General features: G+C 34.7%; 1 protein-coding gene across 2 annotated transcripts in view; it reads left to right on the top strand.

The window, feature by feature from the left end:
• LOC115453532 (facilitated trehalose transporter Tret1) overlaps window positions 1-20043 on the top strand; it is a 40519-nt gene extending 20476 nt beyond the window's left edge. For both annotated transcript variants that reach the window (XM_037443619.1, XM_037443618.1), the window contains 9 exons: window positions 9637-9881; window positions 10762-10920; window positions 11627-11766; window positions 15346-15578; window positions 15891-16032; window positions 16842-16971; window positions 17911-18101; window positions 18467-18605; window positions 18829-20043. In XM_037443619.1, the coding sequence (XP_037299516.1) occupies window positions 9637-9881; window positions 10762-10920; window positions 11627-11766; window positions 15346-15578; window positions 15891-16032; window positions 16842-16971; window positions 17911-18101; window positions 18467-18605; window positions 18829-18968 (1519 nt within the window). In that variant the 3' untranslated portion in view covers window positions 18969-20043. The remainder of the gene's footprint in view (window positions 1-9636; window positions 9882-10761; window positions 10921-11626; window positions 11767-15345; window positions 15579-15890; window positions 16033-16841; window positions 16972-17910; window positions 18102-18466; window positions 18606-18828) is intronic.
• Window positions 20044-20410: the final 367 nt, after the last annotated feature.

The raw sequence follows: 20410 nt of genomic DNA, 5'->3' as shown, positions 1-20410 counted from the left end.
TGAATTTTCTCCCGACGGTATGAATTTTTTTTTTTTTTTTTTTTTTTTCTTTATTGTTTAAAGGGAGTTTTGTCATATTTGACGATGTCACTCCCGTAAATCAATACAACATATTAATTACAATCATTCAGCATTCAATCTGGAAGAAATGTAAATCTTAGCCATTCTTATCGCTTTATCAGAATTTGGTAAAGCTAAAATGCTGTTACACGTACCCACATTGCTACAATTATTGAAAAAATCATTACGTTCATTTTCGCTTCGAACACATTCTATTAAGGCATGATGAACATCCTCAATTTTTGGGCAGTTCGAACAATTCGGAGACTCAGACTTACCCATTAGATATTTAAATTTGTTTCCGGGGATGTGACCAGAACGTAGTCTGAATAATATTACTACATACTTCCGATTTATATCTACCAGTTCAAACCATAGGCAACGAGGCACCTGACATTGAATAGTTTTATACCATATTCCCTTAGATAATGAACGCTCATCAAAGTACTCTTGCCACAATTTAAAACAATTCTCTTTTGCGTATCTTAGCACTTCATTGTATAGAGGAAGACCGAAATATGGTATACCTTCATACATAGCTTGTTTCGCTGCTAAGTCAGCTGCCTCGTTGCCCATGATTCCGACATGCGATGGGATCCATTGGAAAATCACCTGTTTATCTGCTGCATTGAGCTTACCTATAAGGTCCAAAATATTGAAGGCAATCGGATATCCTCGAAGATTCGAGGATAATCGAGCCAAATGTTGAAGTGCACTCTTTGAATCACAAAAAAGGACAAACCTGCGGCTGTTTAAAGATAGCGTATATGAAAGACATTCAGAGATTGCCACCAACTCATTGTGCATAACAGAAAAGTCGGAATCCGTTTTAAACTTGACTCGCAAATTTGACTGAGGATCAAAGAATGCGGCTCCTGAAGCATTTACATCTTTAGATCCGTCGGTAAAAAGTTGGTAATATGACTGGTATTTATTATTAATCAGTATTCTGAGATGTGTGTTTAATTCCATTTGGTTACAATATCTTTTAGCAGTGTTAACACCTTCAATTGAGCATATAATATTTTCAGAAGGGTCTAAGCTACTTATCCAGGTATTCCATGAATATATATCAAGCTTTGGACGCGTGTGTATAGCGTATGATTTATAAGTTCTATGAGTCTCAATCATCAAAGGTGTCTTTTTCCTTCTCCAATACGTACTATTATCAAAAATTCTATTTAAATTATCCAGGGTATTTATGGTCTCATTGTTACTCAACGCTCTCGACCTGAGCCAGAACTTTCCAGCTAAATAGTTCCTGCGGATGCATAATGGCTGTACTCCCAATTCAGCTTCCATGACATGGATTGGTGTCGTTCTGATGAAGCCTCCAATTATCCTCAATGCTTGATTTTGCACCTTATCAAGTTTAATTAAATGATATTGTGGGCTGTTATCATACAGAAAGCTACCGTAATCCAGTCTACTACGAATAATTGCTATGTATAACCTTCTAAGGTGTTTTGGGTGGATACCCCATTTGGACCCTGCAAGGACTTTAAAGATATTAAGAAATTTAAGAGTCTTATTTCGTAAATAATCAATGTGATGATTCCACTTCAAATTTCTGTCTAGCAACATGCCCAAGTATTTGACAGAGTTAGCCTGTTCAATCGCATAGTTTTTAACGTAAATGCTACCATTATTAAAACGCAAACCTCTACTAAACACACAAGTTTTAGTTTTTCGTAATGAAATTGTTAAACCTATTTCATCAATCATACAGCTGAAAATATTTAATGCATTTTGGACATCACTCATTGCTTGGGATATTACTTTATTTGAAGTGTAGAGTAAAAGTCATCTGCATATTGTGACACATATGTATTATAATTTTTAACTTTCCTACATATCTTGATTGTCGCGGCATTAAATAGTAAAGGGGATAAGGGATCACCTTGAGCTAAGCCAGTACCAGTTGTACGCCGAAGTATATCGCCATTATCTAAATGAATTGACAAATGTCTTATATTTAAAAATTCCATAAATATTTACATAACTTGGATCCTATACCAAGACTATCTAAAATTGACAACAAAGCTGGAACATCTACGTTGTTATAGGCACTTTCTAAATCTATAAAGCAACCTACCGTCGACGATCCCTTAGTAAAGCCACATTGTATATGATTAATTAACCTAGATAAGTTATCCATGGTCGATTTGGACCTTCTAAATCCAATAGTGTCTTTGGAAAACAAATTATTTGTTTCGAAAAACCATTCAAGCCGCCGGCTAATTATAAGATGGAAAATTTTACAAGGGCATGAAAGTAATGCAATCGGACGCATATTTTTAGCAATAGTATTATCGGAGCCTGGTTTCGGAATGGGGATTATTTTAATATTTTTCCATTGTTCAGGAACAAAACCAGACTCAAAAATCTTATTGTATAATTGTGTTAAGATTTCTTTCCCTGCCTGTGGTAGATTGTCGATCATTGAATAGGAAATATTGTCCTCACCAGGTGCAGTATCAGAATGTTTTATGCAATTTTTAAGTTCTTTGGTAGAAATAGGTATACATAAATTAATATTTTCTGAAAAGAAATTCGGCGCCATAGGTGAAACATGATCTGGTGTTAAGCTATTTAACAATGATTTGGCTCCATCCTGATCTATGATTAGTTTGGGGGTTTTGTAGCCCTTAAGCCATTTCATGCGACGCCACATTTCTGGTGACGATGTGCTGCTGTCGATGTTATCACAAAATCTTTGAAATGATATAATTTTACTTCGCCGAATAGCCAACTGTGCAGTACTAACTTTGCATCTTAAAGTGCCTAAATTATCGGGGGTAGGGTTTCGTCTAAAGTTTCTGAGAGCTAGACGACGTTCAGCAACTAATCGAGATAGGTCTTGAGACCAATAGGACTTCGGTAAAAAATTTTTGGTATTAAGAGGACTATTAACATTTCTGATATCAGGGATATGATTATTAGCAGCTTTATTAATGATTTCAATGAATTTGTCATACGTTTGTTGGATCTCTGAGTGAAATGTGAAATTAGCTAATAGATCTTCTATCATCTGTCTGTATCCTGGCCAATTGGCCTTTTTAAAATTTCTACGTGAAGTAGTACTAGTAGGTTTTTTAATGTCAGTGCTAATCTTTATAAATAGGTGGTCGCTTCCTAAGGCTTCATTCATTACTTTCCAGTTGAATTTTAAAGAGATATCGTCTGAAACTAACGTTAGATCTGGCGATGTTTTATGTACAGAGCCATTAACTATCTTGATCCTTGTATAACTGCCATCATTTAATTGAATGAAGCTAGAATCCATCAACGCATCAAATATTTGTCCACCTCTAGTATTTAACTTAGATGACCAAAGAGTATGGTGCCCATTTAGATCACCAGCAATAATAGTTTTCGATGATATATGTGAAAAAAGCTCATCCCAATCTCTGGTGTACGTACTAGCAGACGGAGGACAATACACAGAAAAACATATTCTACGTGGGCGCAATTTGTAATTTTAACACATATAACCTCAATACTAGGGTTAGCTAGGTTGAAAATCTTTTGCTGTGAACGTAATGAGTAATGTGTCAACACTGCTACGCCGCCATACCCGTCATTCCTATCCAATCTAAATATGTTATAGCCCCCTATACGATAATTACTATTTGTGTCTAACCAGGTTTCACTAATTATAGCAATGTGGGCTTTTTCTTGATTTAGAGGTAATTCAAATTCCACGCTTTTGGGACGTAAACTTTGCGCGTTCCATTGTAATATATTTATAGTATTATGTGAAATATTATTATCCATATTTGAACATAAAATTTAGACAAGGCCAGTCCGAAAAATAGTTTGCTACAAAAGATAACATTTCTTCCAGTATAATTGTTAAACAAATCTTAAATTTTCCTTCCCAAGTTATTTCTTCATTCAACAATGTTTGTTTTAACTTATCAAAAAATAGTTTCCAATTAATTTTCTCTTTCTTATTTTGGTCTCCTCTATCATCGGTGATTCTTCCCGTCGGGTTTGACTGCAGCCTGGATTTTCACTAACTTTTGATAAAATATCTAAATTAGTTATTTCTCTGTCCGTTGAACTATTCGAAGTAATTTTGTTTTTAACTTTCTTGCTGATTCTTTTATCTGATTGCTTAATAGTCACAGCAGCATATGAAGATAAGTTCGGCCGGATTTTATTAGTATCTTCCACTATAGTTTCTTCTTCTTTATCTTTTACGTTTTGAGTTAATTCCGGGAAGTCTTTATGTTGATAAATTGGCGGCGAAGGGGGAGTATATATTGTAAGGGCTTTTTTATACGAACAATTAAACTCGGCCATAAGTTCTCTAATACGTTTTTCTTTTATATATATAGGACATGTTTTAGCAAGTGCCATATGATTACCACCACAGTTACTGCATGTGTATGAGGTTTTTTCACAATTTGTATGGTGATCTCCACATTTTGGACACACCGCTCTATTTGAAGGGCACATTTTTAAAGAGTGGCCGTACCTCCAGCAGTGGGAACACTGAGTCACTGGGTATACATACGGACTGACGCTGATTCTGGTATCAAAAATATATATATAGGAAGGTAGTGATGATCCCTTAAAGCCAATTCTTACTGATTCACCAGGTTCCCATTGACCGTTTAAACTGTTTCTTCGTTTTAATCTTTTGACGGCTATAATATTGAAATCACACGTTAAAGCCTCCCTATCTCTTCTTCGCTTAAACCAAGATCAATGTTTTTAATAACTCCAAATGATTGGTTAATTTCAAAAGTTTTATGGCATTTACGTCCATTTTCGTTAAAACATTTAGAATTTAGCAACTTTTCAGCACTATCTTCTTTACTAAAATGAAGTATCACTTTATAGGGGTTTAAATATTTTACTTTAATTATGTCCTGAATATTTTCAGATTTTAAGGTTTTTGCTAACATAAATTGTTTTGGCAGCTTGTCCGTGCTTGAAATACATATTTCCATAAAATCCTCTCTTACCCTTGTTGAGTCGTCAACGTCTATTGACCGAGCGAAGCGTTTGCCCTTTCTCCCCACAGTAGTCCATACTTCTTCTTGATCTAATCCCCGGTTTCGTTTGTGAGGTCTTCTTCCAAAATCATCATATTTAGAAAAATTATCCTCTATATTCATCTCCATGCTATCAATACTTCCATTGCTTCTTGTCATCTCACTTTAACAGTTCATAAAAATATTTCCACTATCGGACTCTTCCCGTACAGAATTTTCAATCGAATTATTCATCAGGAGGTAGTTGTAAACGCATGATGAACAACGCGATACAAAGGATAGTGCGACTGCGTGCGTAAACAACTCAAACCGGTTTAGTTGAACAATAGACGCGTCCTACGTAAACCAGCGTCCGCGCGCAACTGGACGGTATGAATGGGACTGAGGTGTAGATTGTTCAAAAAGTTAACGTTACAGCATCTAACTATGTTTTACAATTTTTTTTATAAAAAATTTGCTGATTACGTTCCGATCTACGCAGAATGAGCCCACAGTGTCTTAAAGTCTGGCATGCGGAATCTCATGTTCCGATTAAATTAGATAGATTAGGCAATCAGAAGTTTTGTGTAAAATCAGTTCACCGGGGCTTATCTTCAGAGGAAATACCCTAAAACTTAGATTGACCTAACATTATACTGAATTCTTAACTCCCTTATACTGGATTATGTATTAGCTACGTTCTCGTTGAAATAAATTCGTTTTATTATCATAACTTCATCTCTGACTTCCAAGATTTGGTCTATTAGTTATTATGAATTGACTGGGAGAATTATTTCGTGCGAAAATACGCTACAAAAGGAACTATACTAAACTGCGCAATGGGTGGTAATTGGTATTACTGACGCGCCTTTTTTATTATTCTGGTAATTCAGTATCTCGTTAAGGCAATTAATTGGTTAGATAAACCAAGAGATGTACAGTCAGTTACAAAAGGAGCTAAATAATTTCAAAACTCCAAAATGCTTGTACATAATATTTTCAATTCTTTTTTTTATCTGAAGTAAAGTGAATACCTTGAAGTTCATTTTACTAAATAAAAAACTATTGTTGATAACCACACATAAGATTAATGGCGCTTCAAACAGATTGGTCTGAAAATCTTTAGGAGAGAAATATGTCCAACAGCAGTTTTCCTAATCCTGATGCTGATTTCAAATTATGTCTTCCAAAATAATGATTGAACACCTGTAACAAGTCTATTCTACACCAATGCGTAAAAAGAACAGTGTTTTTCTCACTCACGAGTTCGTTGGTCATGTAAATTATATTTTTAATAAATCAATTAAGAAACTCATAAACGTCGGTATAAATGTAACAATGTCTTTGACATTATAATTGCATAATACATTGACGCTATCAGTTGGGTCGTGTCGCGTTATCGTTATTGGAGCACGTGTTACTGGTTTTTTTATTGTATTAAGTTTTGCTTGTGGCTTTGAATGTTTTGGGATAAAATTAAGGTGTAGACGCCGAGTCCGGCACCTATTTTCAGACCAGTAATATATTATGACGCGAAATGTGTGCTTTATGACTGACAAACAGTAATGAAAGAGGTTCAAGAGTGGTGTTAGCCTAATTGGGTATGGAATGGACTGCCGAAATGAATGTCTGCAGGTTCAAAGCGCGATGGCAAGAAACCTTTGACTTTTCTAAAATTGTATTTTTGAAAAGTGAGATATCGCTTGCTTTAATGGTGAAGGAAAACATCGTGAGGAAATTTGCATACCTGAGTAGTTCTCTATAAGAATTTTGAGACTGTGAAGTTACCAATCCGCACTAGGCCAGCATCGACTAAGGCCTAATCCCTCTCTGTAGTAGATGAAGCCGACCCAACAGTAGGACAGTATATAAAACGGCTGATATTATTATAATATACCTTTTAAATATTTATTATATATTACAGAGGTTCAATCATTCCAGGAAAAGACACTTTAACGAATTGAATATATTACCTCGTCAACAAGTCTTTTGAATATTTTAAGGTAGACTTTCGGCGCATTACAGTAAAACATGCAAAGACATCTATCTGTTCAAGTGTTTTTCGTGATGCACGAACAAATTAATAAACTCTACTGTTTATTACAGATAAAGAGGCAATTTCTATTTATTAATGGTCGTTAACTTTATGAGCGTTGTAAAAGTCGAATTAGAAGCAATATTGTATTGAATTTGCAACACTGATGAAGAATTTCATGTCGGTAATGTTGGACTCTTTATTTTAAACTATAATAAGATAGAGGGTGCTACTAGAAGCTTTGCCTGCCCATTCGAATTTTCGAGAGACGGTGTACTATGTTAATGTGTTAAATTATTGAGGAACACTGAAAACATGATGGATAATACATTTTAAAAATACGAAAACTGTTTTATAGTGTAGAGAAACTTCTAGATAAATTAAAAGAAAATATCATCGATTTCCTTACTGTTCGTGGAATGAAGACAAATGTTGCAATTTTCTATTCTGGTTACCCATTCTACTCAGGTTCGACCCTTGTTCGAAGCACTAACTGTCGATAAAATCGAAACGTGAGCTTGTTAAAATATTCATGTCCTTTGAATGACCTTATTAATGTAATGAGACTTAAGTTTCCTGCAAAAGGCCTTTGGTTTTTAAATTGGCAACGTGACAATGACCATACGAGTTTAATTAAACTTTTATTAATCTATTATAATAATCAAGCGCGTCCTCATTTTGCTCGTTATTGTGTCATGCATTTTTTGCATCCAAAGTCTGTCCTTTATGTAGTATAAATATTATATTATTTCTTTTATACATTTTGATTGATTGGTATGAAGTAAGTTATAAAAGTCCTGTATATGAATAAAATCAGTTGCCACATGTATGTAAGAGCACTATTTGGGAACGGCTCGGCTTGATTAATTCGCTTTTTTTTTGTTTTCCTTATTATTAGGACAAGCTTTGTATCAAAGAACGATTGAAAACCTGCAGAAGACGGGAAAGTAAGCGATTCGGGTGATATATTTGTATGAAACTATTTTTTCGAACACGCTAATCTCCGACATCACCAAACTAATTTCACAGAACTTTTTGTTTGAGTTTAGTTAATTCCAGCTTGAATTACAAAAAAAAAATAATCCGATAGGTGGCGCTGTTATCGAGACCTATAAGATTAAAGTTAGTGTACCTACATAAAACACGATCTGTGACAGGATAACGTTTGCCGGAACTATTGGTGTTTTATAAAATAAAATTAACATTTTTTTTTCAATAAATTTGAAGAGATGTAAATAGCTACAATATATTGTTATATCCCTGATGGGATCAAAGATAATATTGTATAATTAACTTGTACACAAAGCGGTTAACACTAACATATCCTAGACGATAACAGAGGTCGCGGTTACATAATAACGTACCTTGTCTATGGGCGGTAGATAAGTCTAATCTCTGTTCATAGCGAATATTCTGGATCAATATTAAATACTTATTTAATACAGATAATTGGTATGGCAAAGTTCCCACTCTACCTTATAGTAAATAGATATTGGTATGGCAAAATGCAAATCCACCTTATGGTATTGGAGCAGGGTCCAGAAAGAGTCGACAGACGAAAGATTACTCGCCAGTCAACATTATTACGCTGGCCTTTTTAAAACTTATATATTATCTGGTGACTATTTCATTGTCAGTATACCGGGTAATAAAAAAGAAATAAAATCCGAAAGCTGGGATACATTTTGTAGTTATTAAAAACTTTCTTTTTGCGATAAACAGTCTCTGTGATATTTATATTTTTTTTTGCAGAATTAATAGAATTTTGTTAAAGATGAAGAATTTGTTTAGAAATTCGTATGGATTTCGTGATCCGCAAAATTATTCCTTTACGTTTAGAAATTACGTTCAGGATAAAATTAGAGATTACGATTGATCTCTAAAGTAAATATTGATTCTCTTCAACAATTTATCGTTTATAAACAATAACAAAATAAATTTTATTGATATATGCTTATAACCACGTATAATAAACTATAAAAAATATAAATGGTTTATTTTCTCGAATTTATATGATCTTTTATATTATTATGCATTAAAGTACGTTGTTTATGTGGATTATAAGCAATTACTTGTTTATTAATAGTGTTTGTATGTGTTAGACTACAGACAGCGCACGTTACGTAAATTAACTTTACGCACATATTCACGTACCTTTTTTTTCAATAATGACGATACGAACTTGCCGTTCGCCTGATAGTAAGCGATACGACCGCCCATAAACAGTAGAAACACCACCCAAGACCTTCAATTACAAAGTACTGTTTGGTATTACACTGCGCTCGCTTTACTGAGACATGAGATGTTAAGTCTTATGTCCAGTAGTTACACTCGCTACAATGTCTTTCAAACAGGAACACAACAGTGCCTACAGACTTTTGCTTGGCGGCAGAAATAGACATTGCCGTAGTACCTACCCAGGTGGACTCTCACACAACATAATTATTATGTTATGTCTTACCATACATTTTCAGACTCGCAACACCCATACTAATGAAAATTTGTTATAGATAAACTTAATAAATACAGATACTATAAATACATTTTTGTCCCCAGGAACGACTCAGTGCCTTTCATAAAAAATGGCACGCCCGCTACTATTATCAAGAAGCCAGCGCCGGCGCAAAAGGCAAGCAAGCAAGGCAGGGGGAAAGCCCTGCGTCAAGTACTGGCTTCGTTTGTGGCCAACCTGGGCACCATAAACACTGGCATGGCTTTCGGATTCTCCGCCGTGGCCTTACCGCAGTTAAAGAGCGAGAACTCGACGCTGCACATCACTGAGAGCGAAGCTAGTTGGATTGGTAAGATGGTATATTTTACTTAAGAACAATAAATACCATGAAATTGCTGAATCGGTAGTTGCAGGGAATTATTAGTGCGACCATTTCTGACGCTGAATCTTAGACATGTGTAAATTAAAACTATAATTTCTTTTAAAAATATTTATATTGCATAATATTATGTAACCTTCGTATTACAATATTAACAAGTTCTTTCTTTCAATTCTTAAAATAAACGATAGAATTCGAAACAAAATTCTAAATTACCATTGATGGATCACAAATTCCAAAGTTTATCCAATCAATGTCGTCAATTACTACGTGGTTTATAGTTACCTTGTGTATTCGGCACTGCGCATTCCGAATGTATTTGGAATACTAAAATTCAATGTTATTTCCAGTGACAGTGTTAGAAGTAATTTTATCCTCTTTCTACGCAGTTCCTTATCAGACAATGCATCATATCATACAAATAATGAGCTCGTACATATCACACAAGATGAATTGCTGACATCAATTATGTCACACATGGATTAAGAAATGAAAGTTTTCCGTCGTTAGAGTTCACTTCATCCTTTTCTACACTGTAATAATTAAGCAAGTAAAGTTGGTGATCTTGTTCTTTAGAGATAATCTCTGGAATTATTAAAGCGATTCTAAAAATTCTATCACAAATGCATATTTACTCAGGATTATTTATATATTTTTTTATTTCTTTGAATGACGAGCCGGTACTAACGCCCATAAACAATAGAAACGCCATCCAACATCTTGAATTACAAAGTATTGTTTGATATTCCACCGCCATCCTGAGACATGTTTGATTACGAACAATAACTTAGTATTTAGAATATACTTTTTTTACCTACCTTTTTTATTATTATTTCTTTGTTCTATACAGCCAGTCTCAGCGCGGCAGGAACTCCAATAGGATGCATACTCAGCGGCTACCTCATGGACAGTATTGGCCGTCGGCTCACTCTGATTGTTACTGAAATCCCATTGATCCTTGGCTGGCTCCTCGTTGCATCAGCGCAGAATGTCCCCATGATGTACATAGGTAAGTTGCGGTTGATAAAAAACCTAGCGGTTTCAGTACCAACTTTCATACTGACAATGGTTTTGGTCGAACGATTTCTAACCAATTTTAAAAGAGAGGTAGCAATTAATGCGTGAATGATCACTGATAAAATTGAAACCCATGTTAAGGTTATAGCTTAAGGTCCATTTTTCATACATTTTGTTTTACCTTTAATCTGGGTAACTAAACAAGTATTGACAAGTAAAGAATTTAAATTCACGTCTAGTTAGGGAATAGTTCTCGCAGTTGAAAGAAAAACGTAAAAATAATTAATATGCATGGATATTTCGGCCTTTAAAATTTAATACGATGAAATTTTAATACGACTAACTAGACGTGAATTTAAATTCTTTACTTGTCAATACTTGTTTAGTTACCCAGATTAAAGGTGAAACAAAATTTATGAAAAATGGACCTTAAGCTATAACCTTAATGCCCTTTTAAAAGTACTTTAATAATTTGTACTGGCCTTCGGTTCCTTGTTAAGAATGTTGATGATTGCGCATTTATTCATTCTATATGAGTCTAATAAATCAGGCTGGATGGGGGCCGTTTTCGACTGGTCCGTCGTATCTGCGTCCGTCCATCTTTAGGGGAGGTCTATGTTCAATAGTGGACTTTATGTGGATGATGATGATATGAGTCTAAAGCACCAACAGGACAGTATCAAAGTTTCCAATTTCAGGCAGGTTGTTAATCGGTTTTGGTTCTGGAATGGTCGGCGCTCCGGCTAGAGTGTACACTTGTGAAGTATCCCAACCCCATCTACGAGGTATGCTCGGCGCTCTGGCATCCGTCGGCGTGTCTACAGGAGTCTTGATACAGGTTGGTACTAATTAGGTTTAGCTCGCGGCTCGGTTTGCGTGAAAGTTTTCTTTAAGGATAAAAGTGCAGATGTTGGCAATAGTACGTTGGGGACAGATAAATGTCAAATACATTCTGAGAAAAAGAACAACGGTTTATATATGTCAACCACTGTTTCCTTTTTATATTTGCTGCTCGGCCATGAGCGCGGTCGCGGGTGGCGGGATAAATAGTCATAAGAGAACATAATATGAAAGGTGTCATACGTTCCCATATACTTCCGCTACTCGTGTCGCTACCCGCGGCGACGCTTGTGATCGAGCGGTTAGTTCCATTTCGAGAAAATTAGCACCCTAATTATCCTAACTCAATTAATATAGTTTTATATGATGTTGAATGATAAATTTGTAATTCGTTTTTCAAACTCTAATGTTGTTGTGTATCAGCTGCCTTTATTGGTAGTTTGCATTTATATAGTCATGGATACTAATGAAAGAAGCCTCTAATATGAAGCAATAATGATTCCTTGAAACAAACGCTAACAATATGACGCATTATTGTGGCAATAATGTTCTTTTGTTTTTGATATCAGCTGTATGTATCTATACTATTAATCATGTTTAAATCTAGCTTTCCTTCGCTTAACTTAAGTCTTAACGTCTTTTGTCGAAGTAAATTGAAACATAGAAAATTTCGTATGTCAGTCAGTCCCGACAAAATTTAAAACACAAGGATATTTTAGACTTGCCAATTTCAAAAACACATATTTATTTTATTTATATTTAGATGATTGCACAATTACCTATCTAGTGTACTAAGTGAGTGCCTGGTCGATCGTGAAGTAATAATTATCTGACGTGGGTGAGTGATTAAAATACGAAAATTGGCAAATTAATATATTCCAAGGTAATTTGGCCACTTAGTAACCGATGTAGCTACTATGATGAGGTACTTACTTATTGAAATATCGCTAATGTTAGCACCTCATCAACTTTACTTGTTAAAAAGAAATATAAATATTTCTTATTAGTACTTTGTGATTGATGAAATCAATTATGACTTACGTTAAAAAAGGTGGTATTTAGCTAAATATTCCAACTCATAGGCAGAAAATATAATACGGACGCGTTAAATGTGTTAGTTATGACCGGAACAAATAGTTATTGAAATGCTTCCTTAATAAGTTGTAATAAGACGTCTTCTTGATTGTGCATACTTAATTAGTGACGAACGTAGGTATAGGCATTTTTATTTATGATTTGTAACTTAATTTAACATCCCTAGGGAATGATTTTTCAAAAATTCTTTTCTAATGTTTATTTACATTGTATACGGAGATCATGTGCATTGACAATGCTTATATATACACCTATATAATAATAATATAATACTAGCTTTGTATTATTTTCTGTCCCACTGCTTGGCGCGCTGCTGCACCGCGCTGGCCTGGTAGACTTCACACATCCTCAAAATACCTATAGAGTACTTATAGGGTATACAGGTTTCCTCACGAAGTTTTTCTTCACCGTTTAATCAAGCGTTAACTGACAAAGAATACACACATGATTTTAAAAAAAGTCAGAGGTGTGTCCTTGGGATTTGAACTTGCGGATATTCATCTCGGCAGTCAGTGCCATACTCAACTGGGTTATCGAGGGTATATCGAGAGGCTTAATGTGTGACTTTCAGTTAGTGAATGTTCAAAATTCCATTAATATAATATAAACCTATCATTTGTTTTTTCTGAGTCTCATATTGTGACGTATAAAGGAAAATGATAAAACAGCAATTAGTTAAACGCTAATTAATAATGCTTATTAGTAATGAGGACAGTAACATATCTGGACTAATCTCTTAGCTAAATACATTATGATAAGAATTATTACCAAATATACCGTAGAAACCTTTAAGAGAACCCATTACGCAAATTGTTTTTCTTGAAATTATTCGGAAAATTTGCCAATATATGGTTATTTGAAATAAGATAAAAAAAGGGTTTTTAGCTTGTTATCAAAACCATGTTATATTAGTAGAACCAACGTCGTCTGCACCAAAATACATTTTCCTTACTCCCTTGCAGAAGCGAAAGGTGATATTTTCCGAAAAGGAACTAGATACAACATATAGGTACTATTCATATACATAGATGAGGTTTGCAAATCGTCAAGTGATAATTTGATTTTACATAATTTACGATAGAGCAGCCGGCAAGGGTCCGGTTATATGGACCCTTTGTCACTGCTCCTTTGACTATTGACAAGTAAACATTAAAAGATTCGTCGTCATAAAATGTTCCTAATAAGTTTTTCTATATTGAATAATTTTCGTCCTAATTGGCTGTGACCGATTAGCCGAGAATTAACTCCATAATCGAATGTTTACGCCTCAACCTAATCAAATATAAATAATTAAATTCTCAGGATTTCCAGTTATATTATTTCTCACGTGACACAATAACTCATACTATCACAAACAATACTATAATGACAATAACAGCTATGAAATTAATAGTTGTTTTGATTTATACAGTCATGTTAATGAACTAAATTATCCTTTGTTTATTTAAAATATCAGCCAATTTATTTGTTGATATTCATCACTCTTATCAACAAAGGTATAGGGTTTTTGAGATTGTTTTTAGCACAAAATCATTAGAAATATCAAACCAATATCGAAGATTATTTCAATTGCATAGAGTGAGTGAACTTAACTATTTCCTTAATTATTGTGTCCGCAAAAAGTTTATGCGAACGCCTCCACGTGTAAAACCTAGTCATAAATGTAATACAGATATGTTAATGAAGTGTTCATGGCGCGATTGTCGCGAGAATTTGTTTGTTTAAGTAAAATTAGATCGTGTCTGCAAACAGTTTGTTCTTCACTGTCACATGTTTAGTGATTGATTCGCGAAATGTGGGCGTGGAGCGAATTAATCAAGATCAAGGTTAGGGGATGATTGATAGATTTCCATATGACGATGTTGTTGAATAACAATTACGTATTACGTTGGTAATTAGGTTTGCTCGTGTCAGCATTTGCGGAATAAAAGCTTCATTATACTTTTTTTTTTTTCTATATGCAGAAATATAAATGTGTGTATGTTTCTTATAGACTCCAAAATGGCTGGAGCGATTTTAATAAGTAATTTTCAAATTAGCCCAGTCGGTGATCCTCTGAAATTTGTACTGACAGGATCAGCATTTTTTTTGCTTGCTGCCAATTTTTTTCATCAGTATCTGGCTATAGGATTGTTAGTGCTACTCGTGTGAAGCCGGGTTGCTAGAAAGCCTTTATGTTAATTCAAAGCTTGGTTTATCTGTGTTTAAAAATTTCTTCCAATCTTATTCAGATTTTTTCTGAGTATACTTCCAATAAACATCTAAATAGCAACCTTTTGGATTTATAATAAAAGTAACATAAGAAATAAAATTGACGTTCGTGGATCAGATCGCAGGATTTTTTTAATCTCTAATGTAAAATATAACATGAATATTAACGACGCAGGCAAAATGTATAAGGGCAGGCATAATACTTCAAATACTTAATGCTAAAATAAAAATTAAATACCTATACATCTAAAACAAAAATGTATTTTTTTAGTACGTGATAGGCAGTGCGACATCATGGAACATACTAGCAGGAGTGAGCGCTATAATACCAATGTTGTCTCTGCTCGGAATGATCCTCGTCCCGGAGACTCCCAACTTCCTCCTCACGCAAGATAAGAGGGAGAGAGCTGAAAGCAGTCTCGCCAAGCTGAGAGGGTCTACTTGCAACCTCGACGAGGAGATACAGAAGATGATCGCGTTCAAAGAGAAAAATCATGTTGAACCGTAAGTTTTAAAGTTTCCGAAGATTTAACAATTTTATTCTTTAGTGACATACCGATATATTTTTACTTTGATTGTGGAATCTAATCAATGATTTTGGTATATTATGTTGTAGTAACACGAACATAGACTGCAATTTGATTCTGTGGGCATATTTTGCTAATACAATTTAATAATATTTCTCAGAGAACTGAACGGAACAGTATCAATGGAAAAGCAAAGCCAAATCATTCAAGAAAAGTGTAAAAAAGTGAAAGCTCTATATTGATGAGGGTTAAATGCACTAAGCTAATGTTGATGATTGTCCCTTTACAGATTGAAAGGTCCAAGGCAAATCATCAAGGCGTTGCTGTCTCCGTCTGCTTTGAAGCCGTTCGGGATCCTCGCGATATACTTCTTCGTGTACCAGTGGTGTGGCGTCAATACCATCACCTTCTACGCTGTTGAAGTGTTTGCGGTAATTTATTTATATATTGTTACTAGTTGTTATAATATTGCCAGTATTTCTAATACCTCTATAGGGGTTATAAAATTTTATATTGATATATTGAGGAAACAATAATAAAGATTTGAGTAATTGTTTAAAAAAAATCTAATCTTAATGATCTTTAAAGAAATATTTTTTCAGAACCTATTTTTTCACAGAAATACTTCAACCTCATGAACATAACAGCTTCATACCAAATTATTTTTTTATTAAAATTTTAAAGAGAACGCATACACGCAACTACTGGACGAAATGAACTAAACATTAACTGATCGAGGTCTGTACCTTGATTAGTAAATTGGTGTCGACCCAGATTGACACATAACCTGCTTAATCTATAGAATTAATTTGTAACTTAAATTCTAAAATAGACAGGTCATTTTATACCGGTTTAAAGGCAAGCTAACGAAAGTGCCTAATGGTAAATGGTGGCGTCCATTGCTGGACTAACGATGGCGCGTGACCAGTTTTTATGGAGAGGAAGTAGTGATTAAGAAATTGGTAAAGTTAGGTTAGTTAGGTGTCTGGTAATTAATGATCTTAGAATACCCATCATAAAAATTCCACTGCAAGCTAAGTTTCTTCAAGCTGGTCAAGTTGAGTTGGGTTAAATAAACAATATACTGCAATAAAGTCGTTTACACCATCAGGTTGTAAGTTATTTAAAGGAAAAATTATGTTCCTAAAACAATATACATATCTTATCTACAAAACCGCTTCGACCTATGTATTTATGTTTGTGCCTAAATTTTTTAGAGTATTGTTTATTTCTCTTACAGTCGTCAGGAGCGACGCAAAAGGAGAAGTATTGGCTGACGATATCATTGGGTGTTCTTCGCGTGATCTTCACTGTAGTCGGATGCGTGATGTGCAGGCGGTTTGGAAGACGGCCCCTCACATTTATTTCTGGTAATTCCCTAACTATAATAATATCAGCCCTATATTATATACTTGCCCACTCCTGAACACGGGCCTCCTCTACTACTGAGAGGGATTAGGCCTTAGTCCACCACGCTGACCTAGTGCGGATTGGTAGACTTCACACACCTTCGAAATTCCTATAGAGAACTTCACAGATGTGCAAGTTTCCTCACAATGTTTTCCTTCACCGTTAAAGCGAACGATAAATTCACAAAGAATACACACATGATTTTTAGAAAAGTCATAGGTTTATGCCCTTGGGATTTGAACCTGCGGACATTCGTCTTGGCAGTCCGTTCCACACCCAACTAGGCTATCGCCACTTTCCAATTCTCTAATTGGATTTGTCTTATTTTCATCTATACATATTATAAAAAAAGTCCGCTTTTCTGTCTGTCTATATGTTATAGGTTTTTTCAAAATCTGCTCAACCAAATTTTATGAAATTTGGTATGGTAGTTTAAAACCCTAGAAAGATTATGGGCTACTCTCTATCTCGAGAAAATATATAGCGAACTTCTATCCCGGAAATCTCGTTCACGCGGCCGTAGCCGCGAGCAAAAGCTAGTTTTACATAAATTTGTGACATATTATTTACGCGTGTAATTATGCAATGTTACAATTTATGACTGAGTATACCGTTTATAAAACCAGTCGAGAAATTGACGCAATACCTACTTATGGCACAGAGCCTTAATATTTCCCTAATGGGAAGATGTCGAAAAAGTTTCAGATCAATATTCCAATATTTTACCACAAACATTCTAGAAATCGTGTTCCAGAGTTCAGCATAATACTAGAGACTCTCGTGCAATGTCCTTTTGTTAAATTTACAATCCCCGTTACTTGCAATATAGACCCAAGTCCAAATTGTCTGTCTAACTATTGACGGCATTAGTATATAATTCTTATTGTAATTATCCACAGCTATCGGTTGCGGGTCCATGATGATCGTCCTGGCTGTGTACATGTACTTCATAAACTACTGGAAGGCGAACAACTTGCCAGCCCAGTACTCTTGGGTTCCGATCGCCAGCATCTATATCTTTATGATCTGCTGCACGCTCGGGTATCTCATCGTACCCTGGGTCATGATTGGTGAAGTTTATCCTACTCAGGTAAGCAGTATATCGTGGCAAATAATATTGAATAGGTGGTACACACACACACTTACGCCTTTTATGCCAAAAGACGTAGGCAGAGGTGCAATAAGTGCACCTTTGAGTGTTTTAGCAAAACAAAGTTTTAATGAACATTTATTACCAACAAATATTTTTGCGTTTCAAACCAATAACCACATTTTGTTTTTATTTTTTAGCAATTACTATGGCCTAATTGAAAATGTTCATTAGACGACCCTCTTTTAAGATTTAGTTACATTTTTTTTTTTAGAAAAACCAGGTTTTTGTGCAAAAGTGATCGTAAGCTTATAATCTTTGCTAGATTTTATATCAGTGTATATTTATAAATAATCTTACAACAGGTCCGCGGCATCGTCGGAGGTATGACGACGTGTGTGGCGCACATGTCTGTCTTCTCCGTGGTCAAGACATTTCCGTTCCTGAAGCACTGGCTCCACGATTACGGAGTGTTCGGTCTCTATGGTGCCATGTCACTTACCAGTAAGCATAGTTTATTGTTTATTGTATTTACTACTAACTAACTTAATTAGACTCCCGATATTAAACCCAATACAATATTACCTACTCGACCTTCGAACTCGGGACCTCAGTACAGTGTCATACCGCGCACGCAATATAACTTCGCCCATGAGGCAGTTTAAGTATATTCTAATAGTATTTAATAGATTAAGGAGATATTAATTCAGCGTGATATTTATTCCAGGTATCATCTTCTTCTACTTCTTCTTACCTGAGACAAAAGGCAAGACACTCCAAGAAATCGAAGACTACTTCTCGGGCAGAACAAAATCGCTGAATAAGAAAAACAGCATCCACAGTGCACAAACCGTTGCGACTGCTTGAGATGATTGTGAAGTGTGGACTTTTAAGTGACTTAGAAAAAATTATATTGTACATACATGTAGATAAAAGGCACAGGGAAATGCCCCAACATGCTCAAAACATAGAAAATTAAATCTCATCCAAAGGATTATGAAGTAAGTTTCTGTTCAAATATATATTTATTTATTGTATGAAGTACGACTTGCAGATATTTATAACATAAACTACATCTTTACTATCGGAATAAATACTGCATTTTCTAAATGAAAAATAGAGATGCAGAAAATATTTTTGAATCATTAGAATTGTACGTGCTTATTTCTAGTTCCCGCCATGCAATATATGTAGCTACAAGCGGTTACTTTGCAAAAGCGACAACTGGGAACTTACTTTTCTGCTAACCTGGTTCTCCCTGGGTTCTGCCCACCTACTTATCTAAACTGTTCTTGTCGTGATGTAATATTTGGATTTAAAATATTCCGTTTCCTCGTATACCTAGTTAATGAATAATAAAATCTTGTTCAAAGTAGGTGATCTAACCTAACTGACGTCTATTAATCTACAGTTTTTAAAAAGCATTTGCTTTTAATAACGTATGTGCCTTCAGATTGCCTTGTATTTCCATCAAAATGTCTTGGGAATTTTTCCCGACTTATATTTTTATATTTTATATCACTTAGATCTTTATCTAAGTGTTTTGTACGTATGTAAATTGTTAAGATATTTTTAACAGTGTTCAATAACACATTATTGTGATGTTGTATATTTTGTGAGAAGTATTAATTTGTATAATTATATTTTGATAAGATTGTACTTTATGTGCCATTTAACGCTATAGTAGAAATTGTGATTAAAATGATGACTTCAACGTTGTACAGTAGACCCAATAATATTAGAACCCAAAGACGCTTATAAAGCACATTAAAATATGTAAAAATTTATAATGTTTTAATGTAAGTTGAAGAAAATGTTACCTTAGCATGCAATGCATTTTAAATTCTAATTTATTTATATGTAAATTTAAGCATTTGTGATAGAGAGTTGTATATAGTGAAATTTGTTGGATTTATCCAATTAATAAAAATGTTAAGAAACATTGTCGTTATTATTTCACATCTATACGGAGTATACACACTCACGCCTGTTATCCTCGAAGGTTTAGGCAGATACGCAAATGGTGCACCCATATTCTAACGCGTCTATTCTGATACGTGAGGTGATAGGAATCATCCCTATCGCCATTTCAGACTCAAATTACATACCCCGAGCTGATACTGAGCAGAAAAAACCAATATCACTGACCCAACCCGGGGATCGAACACGAGACCTCAGCACTGCAGTCGTACCATAAAATATAGCTAACCCATAGAGGCAGTATAGTCTATTAGAAGCATTATAAATAATTGCAAAATCTTAAACACTTATTGCTAGCAAGTAGAACGAAACAATACCCTTATTTATAT

This window comes from Manduca sexta, chromosome 26, assembly GCF_014839805.1.
Source record: "Manduca sexta isolate Smith_Timp_Sample1 chromosome 26, JHU_Msex_v1.0, whole genome shotgun sequence".
Classification (NCBI taxonomy): domain Eukaryota; kingdom Metazoa; phylum Arthropoda; class Insecta; order Lepidoptera; family Sphingidae; genus Manduca; species Manduca sexta.
Note: the sequence above shows the minus strand (reverse complement) of the source record. Positions and strands in the feature narration are given on the sequence as shown.